Genomic DNA, 18,200 nt, shown 5'->3' on the forward strand with positions numbered 1-18,200 from the left:
AAAAACATTGATTTGGAAGATGAAGTAAGCAAAGAATAAGTTATAAAGATTGATAAATAATTGAAACTTTTAATGTGATGGGCCTTCCATCAAGTATTAAAACTGATAATGCTCCTGCTTTTAATTCTAAGAAAACCCAAGAGTTTATTTAAAAATATTACTGGTATTCCATATAACCCCCAAGGACAAGCTATAATAGACAGGGCTAATCTGACTTTACAAACTATAATTGAAAAAACAGAAGGGAGGAGATACAATGGGATGAATATCATCTCCTTGAACTATTTTACAAAAAGCCTTATTTATTTTAAATTTTTTAAATGCTAATGAAAAAGGAGAAACTCCAGCTGAAAGACACAATCCTCTAAAGAATTGAATCAGCCTATATATTATAAGGAACCTCTGACTAATGAATGGAAAAAGGAATTTGTTATTAGGTGGGGGCGAGGATTTGCTTATATCTCTACAGGATCAGAACTGCTTGGGTGCCCTCCAGAAACGTGAAACCCTGAGATGAGTCAAAAGAGGCCACACTTTGACGAGGACGAAGCTGCAGAATGGCAGATAATACCAGCTATTGGGCATAAGTTTTTAATACTCTCTTGTTAAAAGTTGTTCATTGGCTTTATAAAGTTTTAGGTAATAATATATCTCTCTAGTAGATGTTTCAAGGATATAGTTTTCATGGAGATATCAGTAACAACTTCAGATTATCCTGATATTCCTCCTTGTCAGTTGTTTCCTTTACCTTTCTTAGAGTATGGATACATTGGAAACAATCTTAAATAGAGCAAAGACGAGTTTTAATTAATACTTCCTATGGAAAAGTCATTAATTGGAGCCTTGTTGGTTCCGCTCGTCAGCACAGAAACATCAAAAATTTAAGTTAGAGTAAGGAAGGCAACTGATTTATAACTGCTCATGCTAATAACACTATCTCATGGCATGGAGGAGGAATAGTGGAACTGTATCCACATTTACAGTATTCTTCCCAAAATAATTTATGAAAAATAGGAACTGCATTGGAATATCTATCTCTTTGGATTGGAAATTATTCGTACAATCATATTGATAATATTACTAGCCTTAAACTTAAAAGATTATATTGTTCAAAATTTTTTGATACATTATTTGTTTAAATTTTTCCCTCTTTTAACAACTGGGATCTAGAGGGAAGAGAAAAGACCATCAAATGGCCAAAAGTATTGGGACAGCCATTGCTGCCAGTTTAGGGCCTGTGTCAGGAAAATAAAGTCTTACTCATAAACAATGCCACCCAAAGGTAAAGGAAGTCAGAATTGCTTCTACTGTGGAAAGCTGTACCACTTCAGTAAACAGTGTCACAGACAAGAGCCACAGATAGGCAAGGGAGTAGAGAGGAAGCTCCCACTCACTTGCTTTAAGTATGGATCTGAAAGACACATGGCCAAGGGCAGTCCACATAAGGTCCTTATAGCTGACAGGACTGACAGACCCCAGCTTCCAGCTGGAAACAAAGGAGGACGCTCCAACGATTCAGATCCTCCCAGAAGAGCCATGGGTGAGCATTAACACTGCTGGTAAGTATATCTGTTTTCTCCTGGACACATGAGCCTATATTCGGCCTTAAAAGCCTTCTCAGGTCCCATCTGTTCCTGCTATTCCATGGTTGCTGGAATTGACAGAAAACCTCATAAGCAGTTCTTTACTTCACCTCTGCCTTGCATGTGGCCTTTCTAGCTGTAAAACAATCCAATGGTAAATGGAAGCTAGTCCAGGACTTAAAAACAATAAATGACATAGTTGTACCTCTACATCTTGTAGTTTCTAGCCCTTTCACTATAATAGACAAAGTGCCAGCCAATAAGATTTCTATTTTAAGGATTATCTTCTCTCTGTAACTTGATTTGTGTCACTGTTAGAATCTCTATTTGGAATATTATTGCCTTTCATTGTTAACTCATGTCCTTGTAACTTGTTAAATTTGTGTCTTCTAGACTGCAGCAGTTCCATGATGCATCTTCAAGGATATGAACGTGAATTCCTAAGCACAACTAATAACAGTGCATCTAAATTCCAAAATCAATCTCCTCAAAAGTATATGTGTTTCCTATTGCCAAAGGGCCCTTCAGAGCAGTGAGAGAAGATCTTCACCCTGAAACCTACAGCGTCACTTTTCAGCAGGAAGTAGCTAAGAGAGTCCACTGCTCCATTTTCCTTATGATCAGGGTGAAATCTCTCTCAGGGAGGGGTAACAGGGAATGGCAAAGGACTCAAGGACAAAGGAGATTAATCAGAACTGGTTTTGATGGGGACTATGACAACATAACAATGGAAGCCGACCCTCAGGGGATGCTGCCTTATTGGAAATATTTTTGTGAACTTATTTTGATTTCATCAAGTTATATTTGTTTGATTATATATAAAGGATTAAGAGACAAGGAAGAATGAATCCTAAAGAAAAGAAATTATGCTCATCTTGATGATCTCAAAATTATGATTCAAACAAAAGAGGGGGAAATGAGGGAAGCCGAATATCAAATTTAATAATGGTAGACCAAATGCTGTATCAGGAAATGAGGGAGACTTAATACAAGCTGAAGGTCACCTTGTGGCACTAAGGTGTTCCCTAAGAGTCAACACTGTTCTTAGTTTGTATCAAAGGAATCCCTCCCTCTTGAGATTAGCATAAAGAGGAACTTGGCCTTATCTGCAAAAGACTTCATCATTATCCTTTGTCTTTGTTTTGTACTTCCTATGATTTTACCTTGTTTACCTTCCTTATGATTCTCAATAAAGACACAGAGAAGCTTGAAAAACAAACAAATAAACAAACAAACAAACAAACAGAAAACAATACCAAAGAAATGGAGGCAACCCAAGTGCCCTTCAACAAATGAATGGATAGAGAAGCTGTGGTATATTCACATAATGTAATACAATGCAGCACTGAAAAATAAGGAACTCAGAAAATACTATATAAAATGGGTGACCATGGAGGACATTATGCTGAGTAGAAATATCTCAGTCACAAAAGGACAAATACTGCATAAAGCCACTATAGAACAGGACTGACCTTGGGGGTTGGGGGGAAACTAAGAAAAGACAGGTTAATAATGAATACTGCATTGGAACAGATGAGGGAAAGAATTACTTAAAAGGAATATATGATTAGGCATTATTTGCATGACAATAGTCCAGAATAAGAGGTGCACAGCAAAGTGGACAGGGGTGGGAAGTTGGGAGGAAAATAATATGCAACAATGAATGAGAGGAAATCCAAGTTTTCTGTAAAATCTTGTTAAAAGAAAATATTATAAAAAAATTGAATATATTTTATATAAATAAAAATATTTTATATAAAAAATATTTTATAAAACCCTAAACATTCAGCACCTGGATAGCATTATGTCTCTTCCCCCCAACACTCAACCAAGCACAGGCTTCAGTGACACCTGCATCAGTGGAAATGACTCAGCACAGGTGCAGCACTGTGCACAGGGAATGAGGCAGAGATGCCACCGGGAGCAGGAAAAGGGGCTTTTCGGGGCCTAGTGCCGCTCCATCAATAACAATGACTTATTTCTTTGTTCTCATTCTCACTCCTTGCCAGCAACACTCAGAAAAAAGGTGGTTGTTGCATGTCAACACAGCCTGAGGGTCAGGAGACAGTGGACCTCTACCCTCTCTTCTAGGAAATATTCAGACTTGAGTGGAGGAATGAAAAATCCTGAGAATTTTTTTAATGAATGGCAAAATATCAGAAAACTGCCATGCTTTTCTCACTCCATAATAACCAAGGAAATGAAGAAGAAAAAAATTAAATAAACAAACAAGGAAATAAGTGAGCTACAGATTACTATAGCTACTGGAAGGGATTCTTATTTGTTCCCATTCCCAAAAGAGGTAATCCAATAGAATGTGGAAATTATTGAACAACAGTAACATTATCAATGCAAGCAAAATGTTGCAGGAGATTATTAAAAAAATGGTTAGAACAATGTATTGACAGAAAAAGCCAGAAATTCAAGCCGGATTTAGAAGAGGTTGTTGACCTCTTCCGAGATACCATTGCTGATGTCAGATGATCATGGTGGAAAGCAGAGAATATTATAAGGAGGTCTATTTGTGTTTTATTGACTATACAAATGCATTTATGCATTTAAGGCTAACATTGAGAAGAAAGGAAATGACAGAACACTTAATTGTATTCATGTGAAACCTAGAAACCAAGAAGCTGTTGTCCAAACAGACAAGGAAGAGAACACTATATGGTTTAAAATCAGGAAAGGTGTGTGTCAGGGCTGTATCTTTTCTCCATATCTATTCAATCTGTATGCTGAAAAAATCATTTGAGAAGGTGGACACTAAGAAGAATGTGGCACCAAGAGCGATGGAAAATTCATCAATAAGTTGTGTGTGACACAGGTGATACAACTTTGCTCACTGAAAGTGAAAAGGACCCAAAACACCTGCTGCAGAAGATCAAAGCCTTCAATATGGATTATAACTTAACATCAAGAAAACAAAAATCCATAATAGTGGGTCAAAAGGCAACATTATGATAGACGGACAGAGGACTGAAATTCTCAACAACTGAAATTGTTACTCTGATCCTAATCAACACAGTCAAGAAATCAAAAGAAATACCACACTGGAAAAAATCTGCTGTTATGGAGCTCTCCAAAGTTCTAAGAACAATGATGTGAGTTTAAAGATTACAGTGCACTTGATTCAATCCATAGTCTTACTTCAATTACTTCCTATGCATCTGAAAGTTGGACAATGAATAAAAATGACAAAAGAAGAACTGTTGTCTTTGAGCTGCAGTGCTGTAGAGTATCCAACGAAATATCCAATGAACTGTCAAAAGAAAAAACAAGTGGGAGTGGAGAAGGGAGGAAAATGTGCAACAATGAATGAAAGAAAAGCCAACTTTTCTGTAAACTTCTGTTAAAATTGCAATTAAAATATATTTTTTAAAAAAAGAATGAACAAATATGTCTTAGAGAAAGTGCAACCATGGTGCTCCTTAAGAGGCAAGGATGGTGAAACTTCAAAGAGAATGATCGGTGAAACAGAGAAAGATTCTCAGTAAGATGGAATGATACCGTGACTGTAACAATGGGCTCAAGTCTATCAGAGGTGATGAGGATGGCACAAGAAAGGGCAGGGCACAGATCTGCCGTTCATAGGGTTGCTATGGGTTATAGCTGACTTGAGGGCACCTAACAACAACACTGACTCACGAGGAGAAGGAGGAAAACCATGTTAAGCGGGAAAATGGACTGAAAACTGGGAAGGCCATGTGGACAGACTAGAAGCCTATTTGCTATTACTGATAGAGATGTTTACGTACACACGTCTGCAGAAGAAAAGAGTGCTGGAGATGTCACCTATAGAGACAGGGATGAGGTGAGAGAGGGACAGAATGGACGAAGGAATAAAAAGACAACCTTCACTGCCTATTTTATATACATCTCCAGTGTTTAAATTATTAGTAAGACATTAATTTCAGAATAAAAATACAATGATGATTAGGGTATTTTTAAGGGGTCCTCTCCTTGTTTTGGGAAATGCTAAGATGGAAATACAATGCTGGCCTGCTAGAGCGAAGCCTGAGAGGGTCCAGGAAGATGTCAATTCTGGCAGTCCCCAAGACTCCGTAATATCTCTTGCCTCCATCTTCCATCTTCCTGGATGTGAGTCCCTGTGTCAACCTATGTTTCAGGTTTCTATGCACATGTAGGATTCTGTGACAGTCAGGGTACATAGGTCTTTTGGAAATTGAGGGCTTCAATTTTACAAGTGGAACGAGGGTACCAATTGAGTCACTGGAGAAAAGCTCTCAAACCATCCTTTGGAAAGAGTAAAGATTACAATTCTAAGGTGACAAGAGTAATCAATCTCTTATCTTCTCCCCTACAACCCCGCACCCCACATGGTTACCTGCAGTACAGATGTGGCAGGATGAATGTGGGGCCCAGGCGATACCATTGACACACGCTCTGTGGTTGTTCAACCTGGCGACAGGTGTGCAAGGAACTCGGACATCTAGGATCACCACCTGCAGAAATAACAAGAAAAAGGAACAAGAAATATGAGTATGTCACAGAAAACAAAAAAATATAATGCACTGCACTGGGGGGCAGGGGGAATACACCCTGTAAGTTGAATGTTATGTAAAGTAACATAGGATCTTTAGACCGAGATGGGAAAAAGAGAGAAGGATGAACGGGTAACAGGAGTTTAGAGAACAATACATCACATGTCAAGTCCTGTTAGATGTACGGTAACCTGGTTTTAGATAATAAGACATGATGTGTTATTAGTCAAATAAATCCCTTTAGGTGCACAGTAATATGAGTTTAGATAATAATACCTCATGTGCCATTAGTCAAGTTGTGGTAGGTATACGGTCACAGAAGTTTCTACAACTGTGTGTTCTCACTTCACGTCCTGTTAGGTGTACACAGAGAACCACTGCTCTAGACAGACTATGCAGGGCCTGTGTTAGGGGAAGCGGGGCTCACCTCCATTCCATCCATGGCCATGGTGGCCAGATAGTTAGGGTCTTGTTTATTCCAGCAGAGACGCAGCAGAGGGTGATGCTGTGGGTCTTCATAAATGATGGTGCTGTGTTCCAGGTGGCGGAGGTCGAACATCCGCACTGAGCCATCAGCGCCCACGGAGGCAAACATGTCCCGGCCGCCCCCAGCCCGGCTAAATGCAATATCATAGACCTGTTAGTGAATAAAAAGCGCTTTCAGATTCAGATTCATCACTTCCTTAGCCTTTAGCAGGAGAAATCTACCAGCTCCAGTTCACAACACAGAAGAAAGTGGCTCTCCAAAGAGTGAAGAGCACAGTGGCAGAGAAACAGGTAGGCTTCTTCCCACACTTCCGGTTCCCCAGTCTCTGTGATAAACTTAGGACACATGTCCCCCTGCCCAATGATGCAGAAGGAACTGTGAGCATGGGTTCTGTCTGCTTCGGCAAGCGGCAGCCCGAGCTGTGGCTGTCTTCTGCTGTACTGGAGGGCTGACACACTGCTCTCCTGGGCTTCGGGGTTTCTCACTTGTATGTGATCAGAGGCAGATCCAGGACCACGTGAAAGTTGATTATCTACTTGAGTGACAGAAGTTCTTCTGTCTTAGCACTCCTAAAGCCATTTGGTAGTAGCCAAGTTGGTCAAACTGTCAAACCTGAACCTGAGACTCATTTGTTAGAAAGAGGCTAACCACTGTGCTATGTGCTAAACTGCCAGAGGCTGAGGGGTTCTCATATTCACAAATATATGTACATGTAATTCTCCTGTCCTCAGACATGTTTTGTTTTGTCTTCAAGGTTGTTTCTATTCAATAACCTTGAATACACTTTGAAATATTGCTCTCTGGATTTACTGCTTGCTGCATACATTTCAGACCCTCAACATCTATGAGAGAGGCAGAGAGCAATGGAGAGTTTCAGAGAAAGAGAGAAATTGAGAGAGATCGACAAAGCCAGAGCCCGACAAACAAGAGTGAGAATCTAACAGAAAGAGAAGCAAATGCGAAACAAACCTTGTCTTTTTGGGCCAAGGATAAAGTACAGCTGACTTCTGGGAGAGGCATGGGCGGACAGCCTCACTCAGTACTATGGCTCTGGCCTTCTTGAGTTCAGCCCACTCAGGAACATGGCAAACAAGCAACTACTTCTATTTAACCTAACAGCCTTCTCCGCCTCCACCTCAGCTCATGTGAAGAAATTGCACTGCTCCTGCTATGACGGAATTTAGGAAAGATTCCAAGGAACACTGGGCTAGTAATCTCCAAGACGCAGCACAGGCCTAACAAGCCTTTGTCCAGCTCTGGTCAACTTAAGGGTTAAGGCATATTTATTAATATGTGTACCCCAAGGTGCCAGTCACACAGCAGGCAGGAACAGGTTATACATGGAATAATGTAATAAATATGTAAATGTAAAGGAGGGGCTTCTGGTAGCTCCCAGGAACGGAGCACCACTAAGTGATGAGAAGCAGATGGACAAGGTGTCTATGGGTGAAAAGCTCCCTGAACTCTAAGTAATACCTTCATCTGTGCTCCACCACTGTGTTCCACTGTACATGAATGGAAGCTGGCAACTTCCAAAAAGCTACATCCTCTACTGCACTATGTTGCTAGACAGCAAAACAGCCTTCCAGCAAGTCTATGAGACAGAAAAACTGTGGAGAATTAAAGACATTAGCAGTACTGCTAGTTCTTACAAAGCAACCATTGTCAGGTTCATTTCCTCAAGGCCAAAGTGGTGGGCTAGGCCTGTGAGAGCCTTTCCTAGCCCTCACCCTGCTCTTCTCTGCCTCAGAGGAACTGAGTCTTCTCAGTGGCATTGGACAGGGTTTCAGGTGTGTGAGTAACTAATGATTGGGTTTGGTCAATGGAGAGTAGATGGAAGAAAGTGAGAAGCTAAGGTATTCTCCCTCCCTCCCTCTTATCTGTTTCTAGAGGGATCCTGGAGAAGGCTGTGCTGCCTTCCTGGTAAACAAGGATCCTGGGTTCCCTCTGCCCTCCCTTAGTCCTCCAGCCTATAAGTGGCAGCAGCTTCTTTTGCTCCTAGTAATTGGGTTCCTCACTCTTCTTTGTCTGGATTCTGTGTTTGACCATCATCACCACCACCACCATCATCCTCACCATCATTTAATTCCCTTGATTAAATGCCCTCAGTTTGCATACTTAAGAGTCGCTCCTCTTTTCTGAGTTCTTCCAATTCCTGGCAAAGAACTTCAGGCTTCCCTGTAATAACAAATCCACTGACCTGCTCCATTTAATGGCAAGGTTTCCAGATGTTCCTTCCTGGTCCTATTTGAAGGACAAACTCTTCCTCTGACTTTTGTTTTAGCTGCCAAGTCCGGTGGTCAGAGAAGGGATTCTACCTTGAGATCACAGAAAGCCAAAAGGTACCCCATCTAAGACTGACAACCTGGTCCCTGACCCATTTTGTTAACAGCCTCAAGTTTCTGACCCACCAAGATCAATATATTATTTTCCCCTCAAATGTTATTTTTATCTGTGTAAATATTTCATATCCCTAGCTACAAAGGACAAACAGAAAAGCAAAGCAACTACTACCTACAGGAAATCAGAGTACGAGGAGCATGTGCCACTCTAAGAGGAAAAGACCACATGACCATCTTCCAAATCACTCAGAAGGCTGCACTGACTTAAACACAGTCACACACTGCTTCCTGCAGCTCTCCCTATGCACACATGAGAAATAGCAACATCAAAACAAAACAAACAAACCCAAAACTACAAGCTTTTTCCTCTCTAGCCTGGTCCCAGCGCCATGGCACCTGCAAAGAAGGGTGGTGAGAAAAAGGGCTGTTCTGGGTTCTCCCACTGTCCCCGCCGCGGGTCCCAGCAGCACGGCGGTGGGCAGAGAGGCAGTGCCAGAGCAACCCAGCTTCGCGAAGGCTCTGTGCACGCCGCGGCCCACCGGCACCCGGCACGAGCCCTCCCTGTCGCCAACATGCCCAAGAGGAAGGTCAGCTCGGCCGAGGGTGCGGTGAAGGAGGAGCCCAAGAGGAGATCAGCGAGGCTGTCAGCTAAGCCGCCTGCAAAAGTGGAAACGAAGCCCAAAAAGGCAGCAGGAAAGGAGAAGTCTTCTGACAAAAAAGTGCAAACAAAAGGGAAAAGGGGAGCAAAGGGAAAACAGGCTGACGTGGCTAACCAAGAAACTAAACAAGATTTACCTGCAGAAAATGGAGAAACTAAAAACGAAGAGAGTCCAGCCTCTGATGAAGCAGAAGAAAAAGAAGCCAAGTCTGATTAATATTTGTCTACCATGTCTTATCAGTGGTCCCTGTATCTCCTTTCTTGTACAATCCAGAGGAATATTTTTATCAACTATTTTGTAAATGCAAGTTTTTTAGTAGCTCTAGAAACATTTTTAAGAAGAAGGAAATCCCACTTCATCCCATTTTTAAGTGTAAATGCTTTTTTTTAAGAGGTGAGAGCATTTGCTGGTTGTTTATTTTTTGGTACAACCAGAAAATGTGGGATGTTAAAATTGTGGGGGGGCTTTGGATGTCAGTCTAACATTCCATGGGGAAAGGGACAGTTTTTATATCCCATAATACATAGTATACTTAATGACAGTTTGGAGTCTTAGTCATGCATTTATGACTTGAACATTTTAAATTAAGTCTATTTTCCATGTTTTTTAGATACATAAATTAGAACATTGTTTAGTAAAATTTCTTCTTAAACATAACCACTCCCTTTTCATGGCTTTCTCCCTGTCAGAACTATGTGGATTCTGTAACATCTTTGGTCTTAGTAATCCAGTTTTCCTAATAACCTTGTTATGTGCTGTGAACGGTTGAAAATGTGAATGTGTAGTGTGTGTGATAGTAAATTGTGAATTAGTGGGACTTAATGATGTGACAGTTTATCAACAATTGAAGATATTGGTACTTATTTTCTTCTTTATGAAAACTTTCCTCCAAATTTAAAGCTGGAAGGTCACTGGAATTTAGAAAAGAATTATAACTACATGGCTTTTTAGATTTTTGGTACGTGCATTAAGAATTGTGTACAGGTTGTTCATAATGTCTCTGTACTGGCCCTTAAAACAACCAATAAAATATCAACCATGAAAAAAAAAAAAAAGGGCTGTTCTGTCATCAAGAAAGTGGTGACCAGAGAGCACAACATCAGTACTATTCACAGGAGCATCCACGGAGTGGGCTTTAAGAAGTGTGCCCCTCAGGGATTCAAGGAGATACGGAAATTTGCTATGAAGGAGACTGGGAACACCAGATGTTTGCACTGATACCAGGTGTATCAAAGCTGTCTGCACCAAAGGAATAAGGAACGTCCCATACCGCATCTATGTACAATTGTCCAGAAAACATAGTAAGGACGAAGATTCCCAAAACCAACTGTATATACTGGTTACCAATGGACCTGTCCCCGCTTCCAGGAATCTGGATTGAATCTGGAAGTGGAATGTGAATTCAGTGTGAATGAAAACAAACAGCTGATTATCAAATAAAGTTATAAAACTGTAAAAAAAATTACTAAAACCAGATTTAATTATAAATAGTGATAAAAGTAGATTAAATGAACATATTAGAATTCCATAAAATACTTTTTAGACAAAGACTGATGAATTAGGTTTGCCTGTCCAAAACGGTCTCTTTTTGTCTCCCTCTTGCTCCTTCCAAAAACAAACAAAAAGCCAAAATCTAGTATGTTCTAAGAGGGAAAATCCCATCAGGCCCCAGTTTACTTGTAAGAGACATCGTTAATTAAAACCAGCAACACCTGGCATAAAAGGAGCAATGATGAACTGCAGAAGCACTTGCCTGGGTCAGCCAAAACAATGTGTTAGTTTACAAATGGATTCCACTTGTTTGGACACACTATTTTCAATTTAGGCAAGAAGGCACAGGCATGATGTGGAGCACAGTCTATCCTCTCACACTGAAGGCACAGAAAGTATCTGAGGAAAGAAATGGCAGAACGCCATTACCTCTTTGTCATGAGCGATGAGCTGAGTCTTCACATGACCAGACACGAGGTTCACTCGGCCCAGCACTTGTCCTGTCTCCAGCCCCCAGATAGTACAAGTTGTATCGATGCTTGAGGTACCTGAAAGCAACCAGTTCAAATAAGTGGCTGGTGGGAGGGAGATTCTCATGAAGGTTTCCCTTCTTGTGCCTACTTGTTGGCCCAGCTCAGGGGACAACATGACCACAAGCATTTCTTGGCACTCTGAGAGTCACAAAATAGGCAAGCATTCCACCTGCACCACAGGATGTAGCATCTGCTGACTGGAGAAACGCGATGTACATACAAGGACTTGCAGCTCCATGCCCAGACCTGAGAGCCACTAGCAGATTTCACATGCTATAGCTCACTAGGTCTTGTTCAAGGATGATTCCCAAATCTCAGGCTACTGGTTAAAATCAGGCTGGATGTTTGGGCTGAGAAAATGTACGTTTCCTCCTTCTAAAGGGAATACATCCTCTCCCAAACTCCATTACCTAAAAGATAAGGATCCACCTCATTCCAGTCGAAGGAGGTCAGAGGAGCACAGAAGTCAGAGTTCTTATTATTGTTTAGCAAACATTCCAGTCTGGTCTCCGTTTCACCAACCTAAATAAAACATGTTTTATAAGGTCAGCCAGTCACATTCTCAAAGAAAATCTTTAAAGCCCTGTCTAGACAGCATCTAAGTAACAGAACACAGGGGAGTGAATGAGGTAGTAAGTAAAAAATCCAGAGGAACTTCCTGCATACTGCTACTTTCTAAACATTCCCCTCTGTTCACCTTTGTTTTTCAAATTTACACCCTCAAATCTTTCAAGAGAAGTCAGAACTCCCAACCTGGACTCCATGACTCTAGCTGGGTATAATCTGAATTTAGCTGAGAATGGGGTGGAGGGTCCAGGCTCCTCTCATACAACTAAACTTAGTGGCTCCACTGGATACTTGATTCACTAACAATATCTTGGCTGGAAGCAGAAGAGGCTTAGATATCCCCATCTCTACAGCAGGCTTTTAACCTTTATTCCAGGTTCACTGAGCCTCTGGCCTCCACAGCTGACTCTGCAGCAAGCAGCAGGACTTCAAGGAACCTTGACAAGATTTCCTAGAAAGTCCGCTGAGCCAAACAAGGTCAGGGCAGACACAATACTACTTCTTGTTCTGTGCTGACACAACAGAGAAGTCCTCCAACACCATTCCATTCTTCACTCTAGGCTGCAAACAGCGGACACCGAGAAAGTCTGTCAGTCTGGCTGCTAATCAAGGTTTCTGCTTACCCTCCATACACGGAGATAGTCGCCACTTGTGGCCAGGAGGTCTGGATAGACGCCTTTTGTGTCAGGGATCCACATGAGCTTTGTGGTGGGGTACGGATGGTCAAAGGTGTTTCGGCAAATAAACTCTGAACTCTCTTCATCTAAACCAACAAGCTGGACCTGTAACATACCAAAGTTGAGTCACATAAATATTTGTTTACGAGGGCAGTATAGTTATTATTCATGGTAGTTAAAAAAACCCTGAAACTCACTGCTGTACGGCACACTGGAAGAGAATAGCCATCTTTCTCCCTTGCAGCAACCAGTAGATTTGAACTGCTCACCTTCAGATTGGCTACTCAACTCCCTATCCAGTAGGCAACCAGAGTTCCACCAAGTCTCTAAGCCCTGGTAGTTACATATACTTAATTAGCAAATACTGAGCCATTGCCTTTAGGGACATACAGGGTTAGATTCTGTGAGCCTATGGTCACAACACTGTTATCAAACAATACATAACTCTGTTTTCATGTGATTCTGTTGAAATACATTGTATTTAACATCTATTCGTTTCTATTTTTTACAAATAAGTACATCATTTTTAAAAAAAAAATTGCTAAATTGCTTATTATGATCTGAGTGAAAGGTGACAGAGCAAATTGGTTTTCCATTCAAGAGCTCCCATAGTTCTGTTCTATGGCAGATCGCAATCCCCACAGTGTCACAGCATTCTTCCCACTTCCCCCCTACACTTTCATGTTGTGTTTACTCTTCCCATTCCTCCGCTCCCTCTTTCCTGCCTTCTCAGCATCATTCCTTAGTAAATGCTGCCCTTTTGATCAAGTACGGCTGATTGTTCTAAGGAGTATTACCTTCTTGGAGTTATGACTCACCATACAGTCTACTGCTTGGCTGGAAGTCAAGCCATACGGTGATTTCATATGCTGGCTTGAAGGTGGATTAAAGGTCACAGTCTTGGGGTTTCACCAACCTGTGTCAGACCAATAAGTCTACGGTGGTATGTGGAGTTTTGAACCTCCTTTTTCTCACTTAGTACTCTCCATTGTGACCCCTTTCAGAATGGAAAGTAGCAACTGGGTACCATCTAATTCTTGTGGTTTCAAGATGGTGGAGGCTGAGATTTGGGTGGTCCATTAGTCCCTCTGGACTAATTATTTCTATGTGGGGTTTTTGTTTTTAATTTTCTTTACTCTTCTCTGCTCTGGACAGGAGAAAAACAACAGACAGCATTTCTTCACATTAAAACACTAGTCAAGAGGCTAGTATAACATTTTCCTAAAGCCAGAGTAACATGACTATAGATTTCTTTGGCTTTCAGTCTCACAACAATGCTATCTACTATATGTTGTAATCAGTCATCTTCTTATGGCCCAACAAACCTTTAATTAATTTTTAAATCTTTATCTTTCTCTAATCTTTACATTCAGTGTATTTCCTTAAGGTTACATCTGAGTGGAATGCTTAGGTCAGGGATATATTTACATCATTTTGTTACTGAAATCAGGTATCTCTTATGGCTTTCATCCACATGTTATGCTTTTCCTAACACCCACTCATGAACATTAACTGTAAGACATAAGCTGTCCTGAATGACCTAGTTTATTAGGATAGTCAAACTATGTTACTTCTCATGCATTTAAGGATAAAATTCGAGAATGGATAACTAAATCAAAGGCTGTAAGACCTAAGAGTACCCTAAAGACAGTACAAAGCTTCTCTGGAATACTGTAGGGTGTGACTAATTCTTCTATTCATTATTTTTCTACATCCCTCCAAAATCTGGGAAAAAGGATTTCAAGTGGAGTTGCTTCAGTGTACGTAGCAGAAATGCTTGGGGAAAACCTCACATACTACAAAAGAATATAAATTTTGCTGACAACCAGTCCAGCACTGTGTTCTCCGATGTGGACTTGATCTCTTTCCAAAATTGTTTTTTCAACATTTGCTGATCACACTTCTTCTGTAATGAAGTCCATCTCTACTGGAACACTTACATTATGTAACCTAGCTTCACTTTCCAACTTCCGGATGTGCTTGCACAGACTTGTGTTATATCTCAAGTCACACCAATTAGAGTGGTTTTCTGCTCCAAGTTACCAATCAAGGATTGAAGGGACAATGACTCCTGTCACTGTCCAATTTTTGTTGTTGTTCATATACTCAGATTTTTAAAAACTAATAATGAAAAAGTATTCAGGTCTTTCGTGGATAGGGTCACTATGAGTCATCTATGACTTGACAGCACTTAACAACAATAACAAAAAAGTAAGCTCTTTGTGAATATTCATAGAAAAACTCCAGTCTCAGGAACTTACCCTTAATTCTACTTACTGACCTTGAACCACAGTTTGATGTTTGACTTTTCAAATGTTTCTCCTACATATTTACACAAATACAAACACACTCTCTCGTGTGCACATGCACATATGGGGTTTAAGAAAGTCTTTAATTCTTAAACACATATACAGACATATATATTTAGACATTAAATTTATTCTTTTTTCTTACCCATAGATCTTTCTATCAGTACAAATACTAGTCCTCCAGCACTCACTGCTGTCAATTCCAACTCACACTGACCCTCAGTCAGGCTTTGGAAGGCATAAATCCCAACAAGGAGGAGGGTGCCCATCTTTCTTCCTTGGAGCTGCTGGTGGATTCAAATCCCTGGAGATGTGTGGCCCTAGGTTAGCAGTTAAGTGCAACTTACTACAGGTGACACCACCAGAGCTCTCTCCTTATCCTTCATAGAATAGTAGTAAAATTTATATGTCCAACAAGACTGTACGTATATTATCTATTTTTAAATTTCTGTTAACCTGACTGAACTGCCATTGTGCTTTTTTTCTTCTTAGTTTAAGTAATGATAAACCTTTTTCTGGAAAATGCTCACAGCTATTGTCCTTTTTTCTACTGGGTGACTGGTCTCTGAGTGTAGATCTCTATAGATTAAAAGAAATTTGCCTTCTTGATCTAGGAGGATACTTGTATTTTCCTGTTTGTCACTGGAGTGTCAGAACTCTTGAAAATTGGCTTTACTAGCCATTGTGTTAGCCCCTGTTGAGGGGCATATTCTCTAGCTACCTTAACTGCAGACATACGGTCTTGTAAATTATCAACAGCTGTGGGACTTTCTATTCTGTAAAAAAGAGCAGTGGCAGCGGTAGAGATTGTGAAGAGACTGTGGCAAGGTGTAATCAGCGGAACCCTGGAGACAAAAGTTATGGTTAAACATTTTGCTTGCTGAAGGAAAAGCTGACTTGTAACTGCTCTGAAAGAAAATTTGCAGGACTGAGGAAACCAGAGGCTTCTTGCATTTGTGCTGTTGAAATGAACTTGGACTTTCACTAATAGAGGAACTGGACCTTGTTAGTCTGGCTTGAGACTGCTGGACTAAATCTGGACTTGCACTGTGAGATGCTATTTGCCTTCCCCTTTATCAAACCTATTTCCCTTATAAACTCCACAACTGTGAGTTAAGAATGCATGCCTTGCAACAATCTTCTGTACCAATGATTGGTAAAAATAGGTGCAGGCACATGTGGGGTGGCATGTTTGACCATGTAGTTATTTGTATAGTACTGTTATTGATGGGGACAGTCCCCCTTCATGAAGCAAGCAGAAGTCAGACTCAGCCACCCCCCATGTTGCATGTGCTCCTTTCACAACCATTTATCTTTTGACTTTGTGGGGTTGGCTGCTTGCTTTTGATACACAGAAATTTTCTATTTTGTCTAATTTATCTCTAGGGAGCTCTGAAGGCAGTCCAGAGGGAGTCATTTTGCTAATCCAAGGCAGTAATCTCTAGGGGTTCAAATCCATCAGCAGATCTGCATGAAAAAGATGGGCAATTTTCTTCCATGTCATTTAGTCTCAGAAACCCAACAGCAGCACAGCTATGTGTTGGTTCCGACTAGATGGTGATGAGAGAACGAGTTTATCTCTCTGTTTATGATCTTAGGGCCTAATTTAATTATTCTTATTTCTCCTTTCATTACCCACTCCAAGATTTTCCCATATTACATAGTTTTGTCTACATTCATTCACCTGAGATTTTGACACAAAGTATGAGGGAAGGAGTAGATTTTATTTTTTTCCCTTATCTCAGTATCACTTATTAGTCAATCTTCTTTATGCTCTATGTTTATTACAAACTAAATTATACTTCTTAATTTCTGGATTCTCTTCTGTTAATGTCCTTAAAATTGTTTTAATTATTGTTGTTATATGCTGTCATTTGTGACTCATAGTGTACACCACCTCTGACCTCTGCTCTATCTTGAGCCAATTTCACAGTCTCCAACGTGCCTACCCCTGTTATCCCAGTCACTGAGCCAATCCATCTATCTCATCCATGGTCTTCCTCTTGTGTGCGGACACCCCCTCCACCCTTCCAAGCGTGATACCATTCACCAAGGACTGGTCCCATCTGGCAACATGCCCAAAGTATGTCAGACAGAGCTTAAAAATCCTTGCCTCCAAGGAGCAGCCTGGTTTCACCCTCTCCAGAACAGACCTATTTGTTCTCTTAACAGTTCAACACTCTTCACCAGCACAACTCAAAGGCATCAATTCTTCTATCATCCTTAGTCACTGTCCAGCTCTCTGATGCACAGCAAGCAACTGTGAAGACCATCACCTGGATCAGGTACACTTTAGTCTCTAGACTGACGTCATTGCTCTGGAGAGATCCCCGGCAGCAGATGTTCCCAATGCAATTCACCTTTTGAATTCCTGGCTGCTGGTACCAATAGTGTTGTCTGTGGAACCTAGCCAGCTGAAGCTGTTAACAATCTCTTCTCCATCTATCATGGTGCTGCCCATTAGCCCAACGGTGAGAATTTTTGTTTTCTTGATGCTGAGCTTCAATCCATATTGAAAGCCTCAGATCCTACTCAGTTTTTCATCAAGCAAGGTTGTGTCATCTGCATGATGCAAGCTGTTGATAAGCCATTTATAAAATGTTTCAATATCTGATGAGATGGCTTTCAAATTAATTATTCTTCCTTTTCAGAAAACTTCTGACATGTTTCCAATATTCACTTGTAAAAGAAATCAATTTGGCTGGTTTGAAAATGATTTTTAAAAAGTCAAACTCACATTTAAGTTTATATTTATAAATAAATGAAGGGACACCAGAAGTCTTTAAGATACTGAGCATTAGGGGAGCTCTGGTGGCCTAGTGGCAAGGAACTGCAACTACAATCCCAGAGGCCCACGGTTCAAACCCACCAGATGCTCTGCTGGGAAAGGAGGGACAATCTCCTCCTATACCAGTCAGATCTGATTTGATGGTACACACACACACACACACAAAAGATACTGAGCATTACTATCTAAGAACAAAGTATATCATTCTATTTATTCAAGTCTTGTATCCCTCTGCAGCAGTTTTTCCTGTATAAATTGGACA

The 18,200-nt window shown here is 40.7% G+C and overlaps 2 protein-coding genes across 2 annotated transcripts in view; one reads left to right on the forward strand and one right to left on the reverse strand.

The window, feature by feature from the left end:
• Nucleotides 1-18,200, reverse strand: part of DCAF7 (DDB1 and CUL4 associated factor 7) — a 34,662-nt gene that overhangs the window by 2,684 nt on the left and 13,778 nt on the right. The window contains exons 2-6 of the mRNA XM_006897790.1: nt 12,788-12,946; nt 12,008-12,119; nt 11,494-11,612; nt 6,513-6,722; nt 5,929-6,046 (exon numbers count right to left, since the gene is read on the reverse strand). Of these exons, the coding sequence (XP_006897852.1) occupies nt 5,929-6,046; nt 6,513-6,722; nt 11,494-11,612; nt 12,008-12,119; nt 12,788-12,946 (718 nt within the window). The remainder of the gene's footprint in view (nt 1-5,928; nt 6,047-6,512; nt 6,723-11,493; nt 11,613-12,007; nt 12,120-12,787; nt 12,947-18,200) is intronic.
• On the forward strand, nt 9,487-9,789 carry LOC102850242 (non-histone chromosomal protein HMG-14-like). Its single transcript, XM_006897789.1, has one exon. The coding sequence runs from the start codon at nt 9,487-9,489 to the stop codon at nt 9,787-9,789; it is 303 nt and encodes a 100-aa protein (XP_006897851.1).

Source organism: Elephantulus edwardii, unplaced genomic scaffold (genome assembly GCF_000299155.1).
Source record: "Elephantulus edwardii isolate Elephantulus edwardi_28Jun2011 unplaced genomic scaffold, EleEdw1.0 scaffold00216, whole genome shotgun sequence".
NCBI classification, from domain to species: domain Eukaryota; kingdom Metazoa; phylum Chordata; class Mammalia; order Macroscelidea; family Macroscelididae; genus Elephantulus; species Elephantulus edwardii.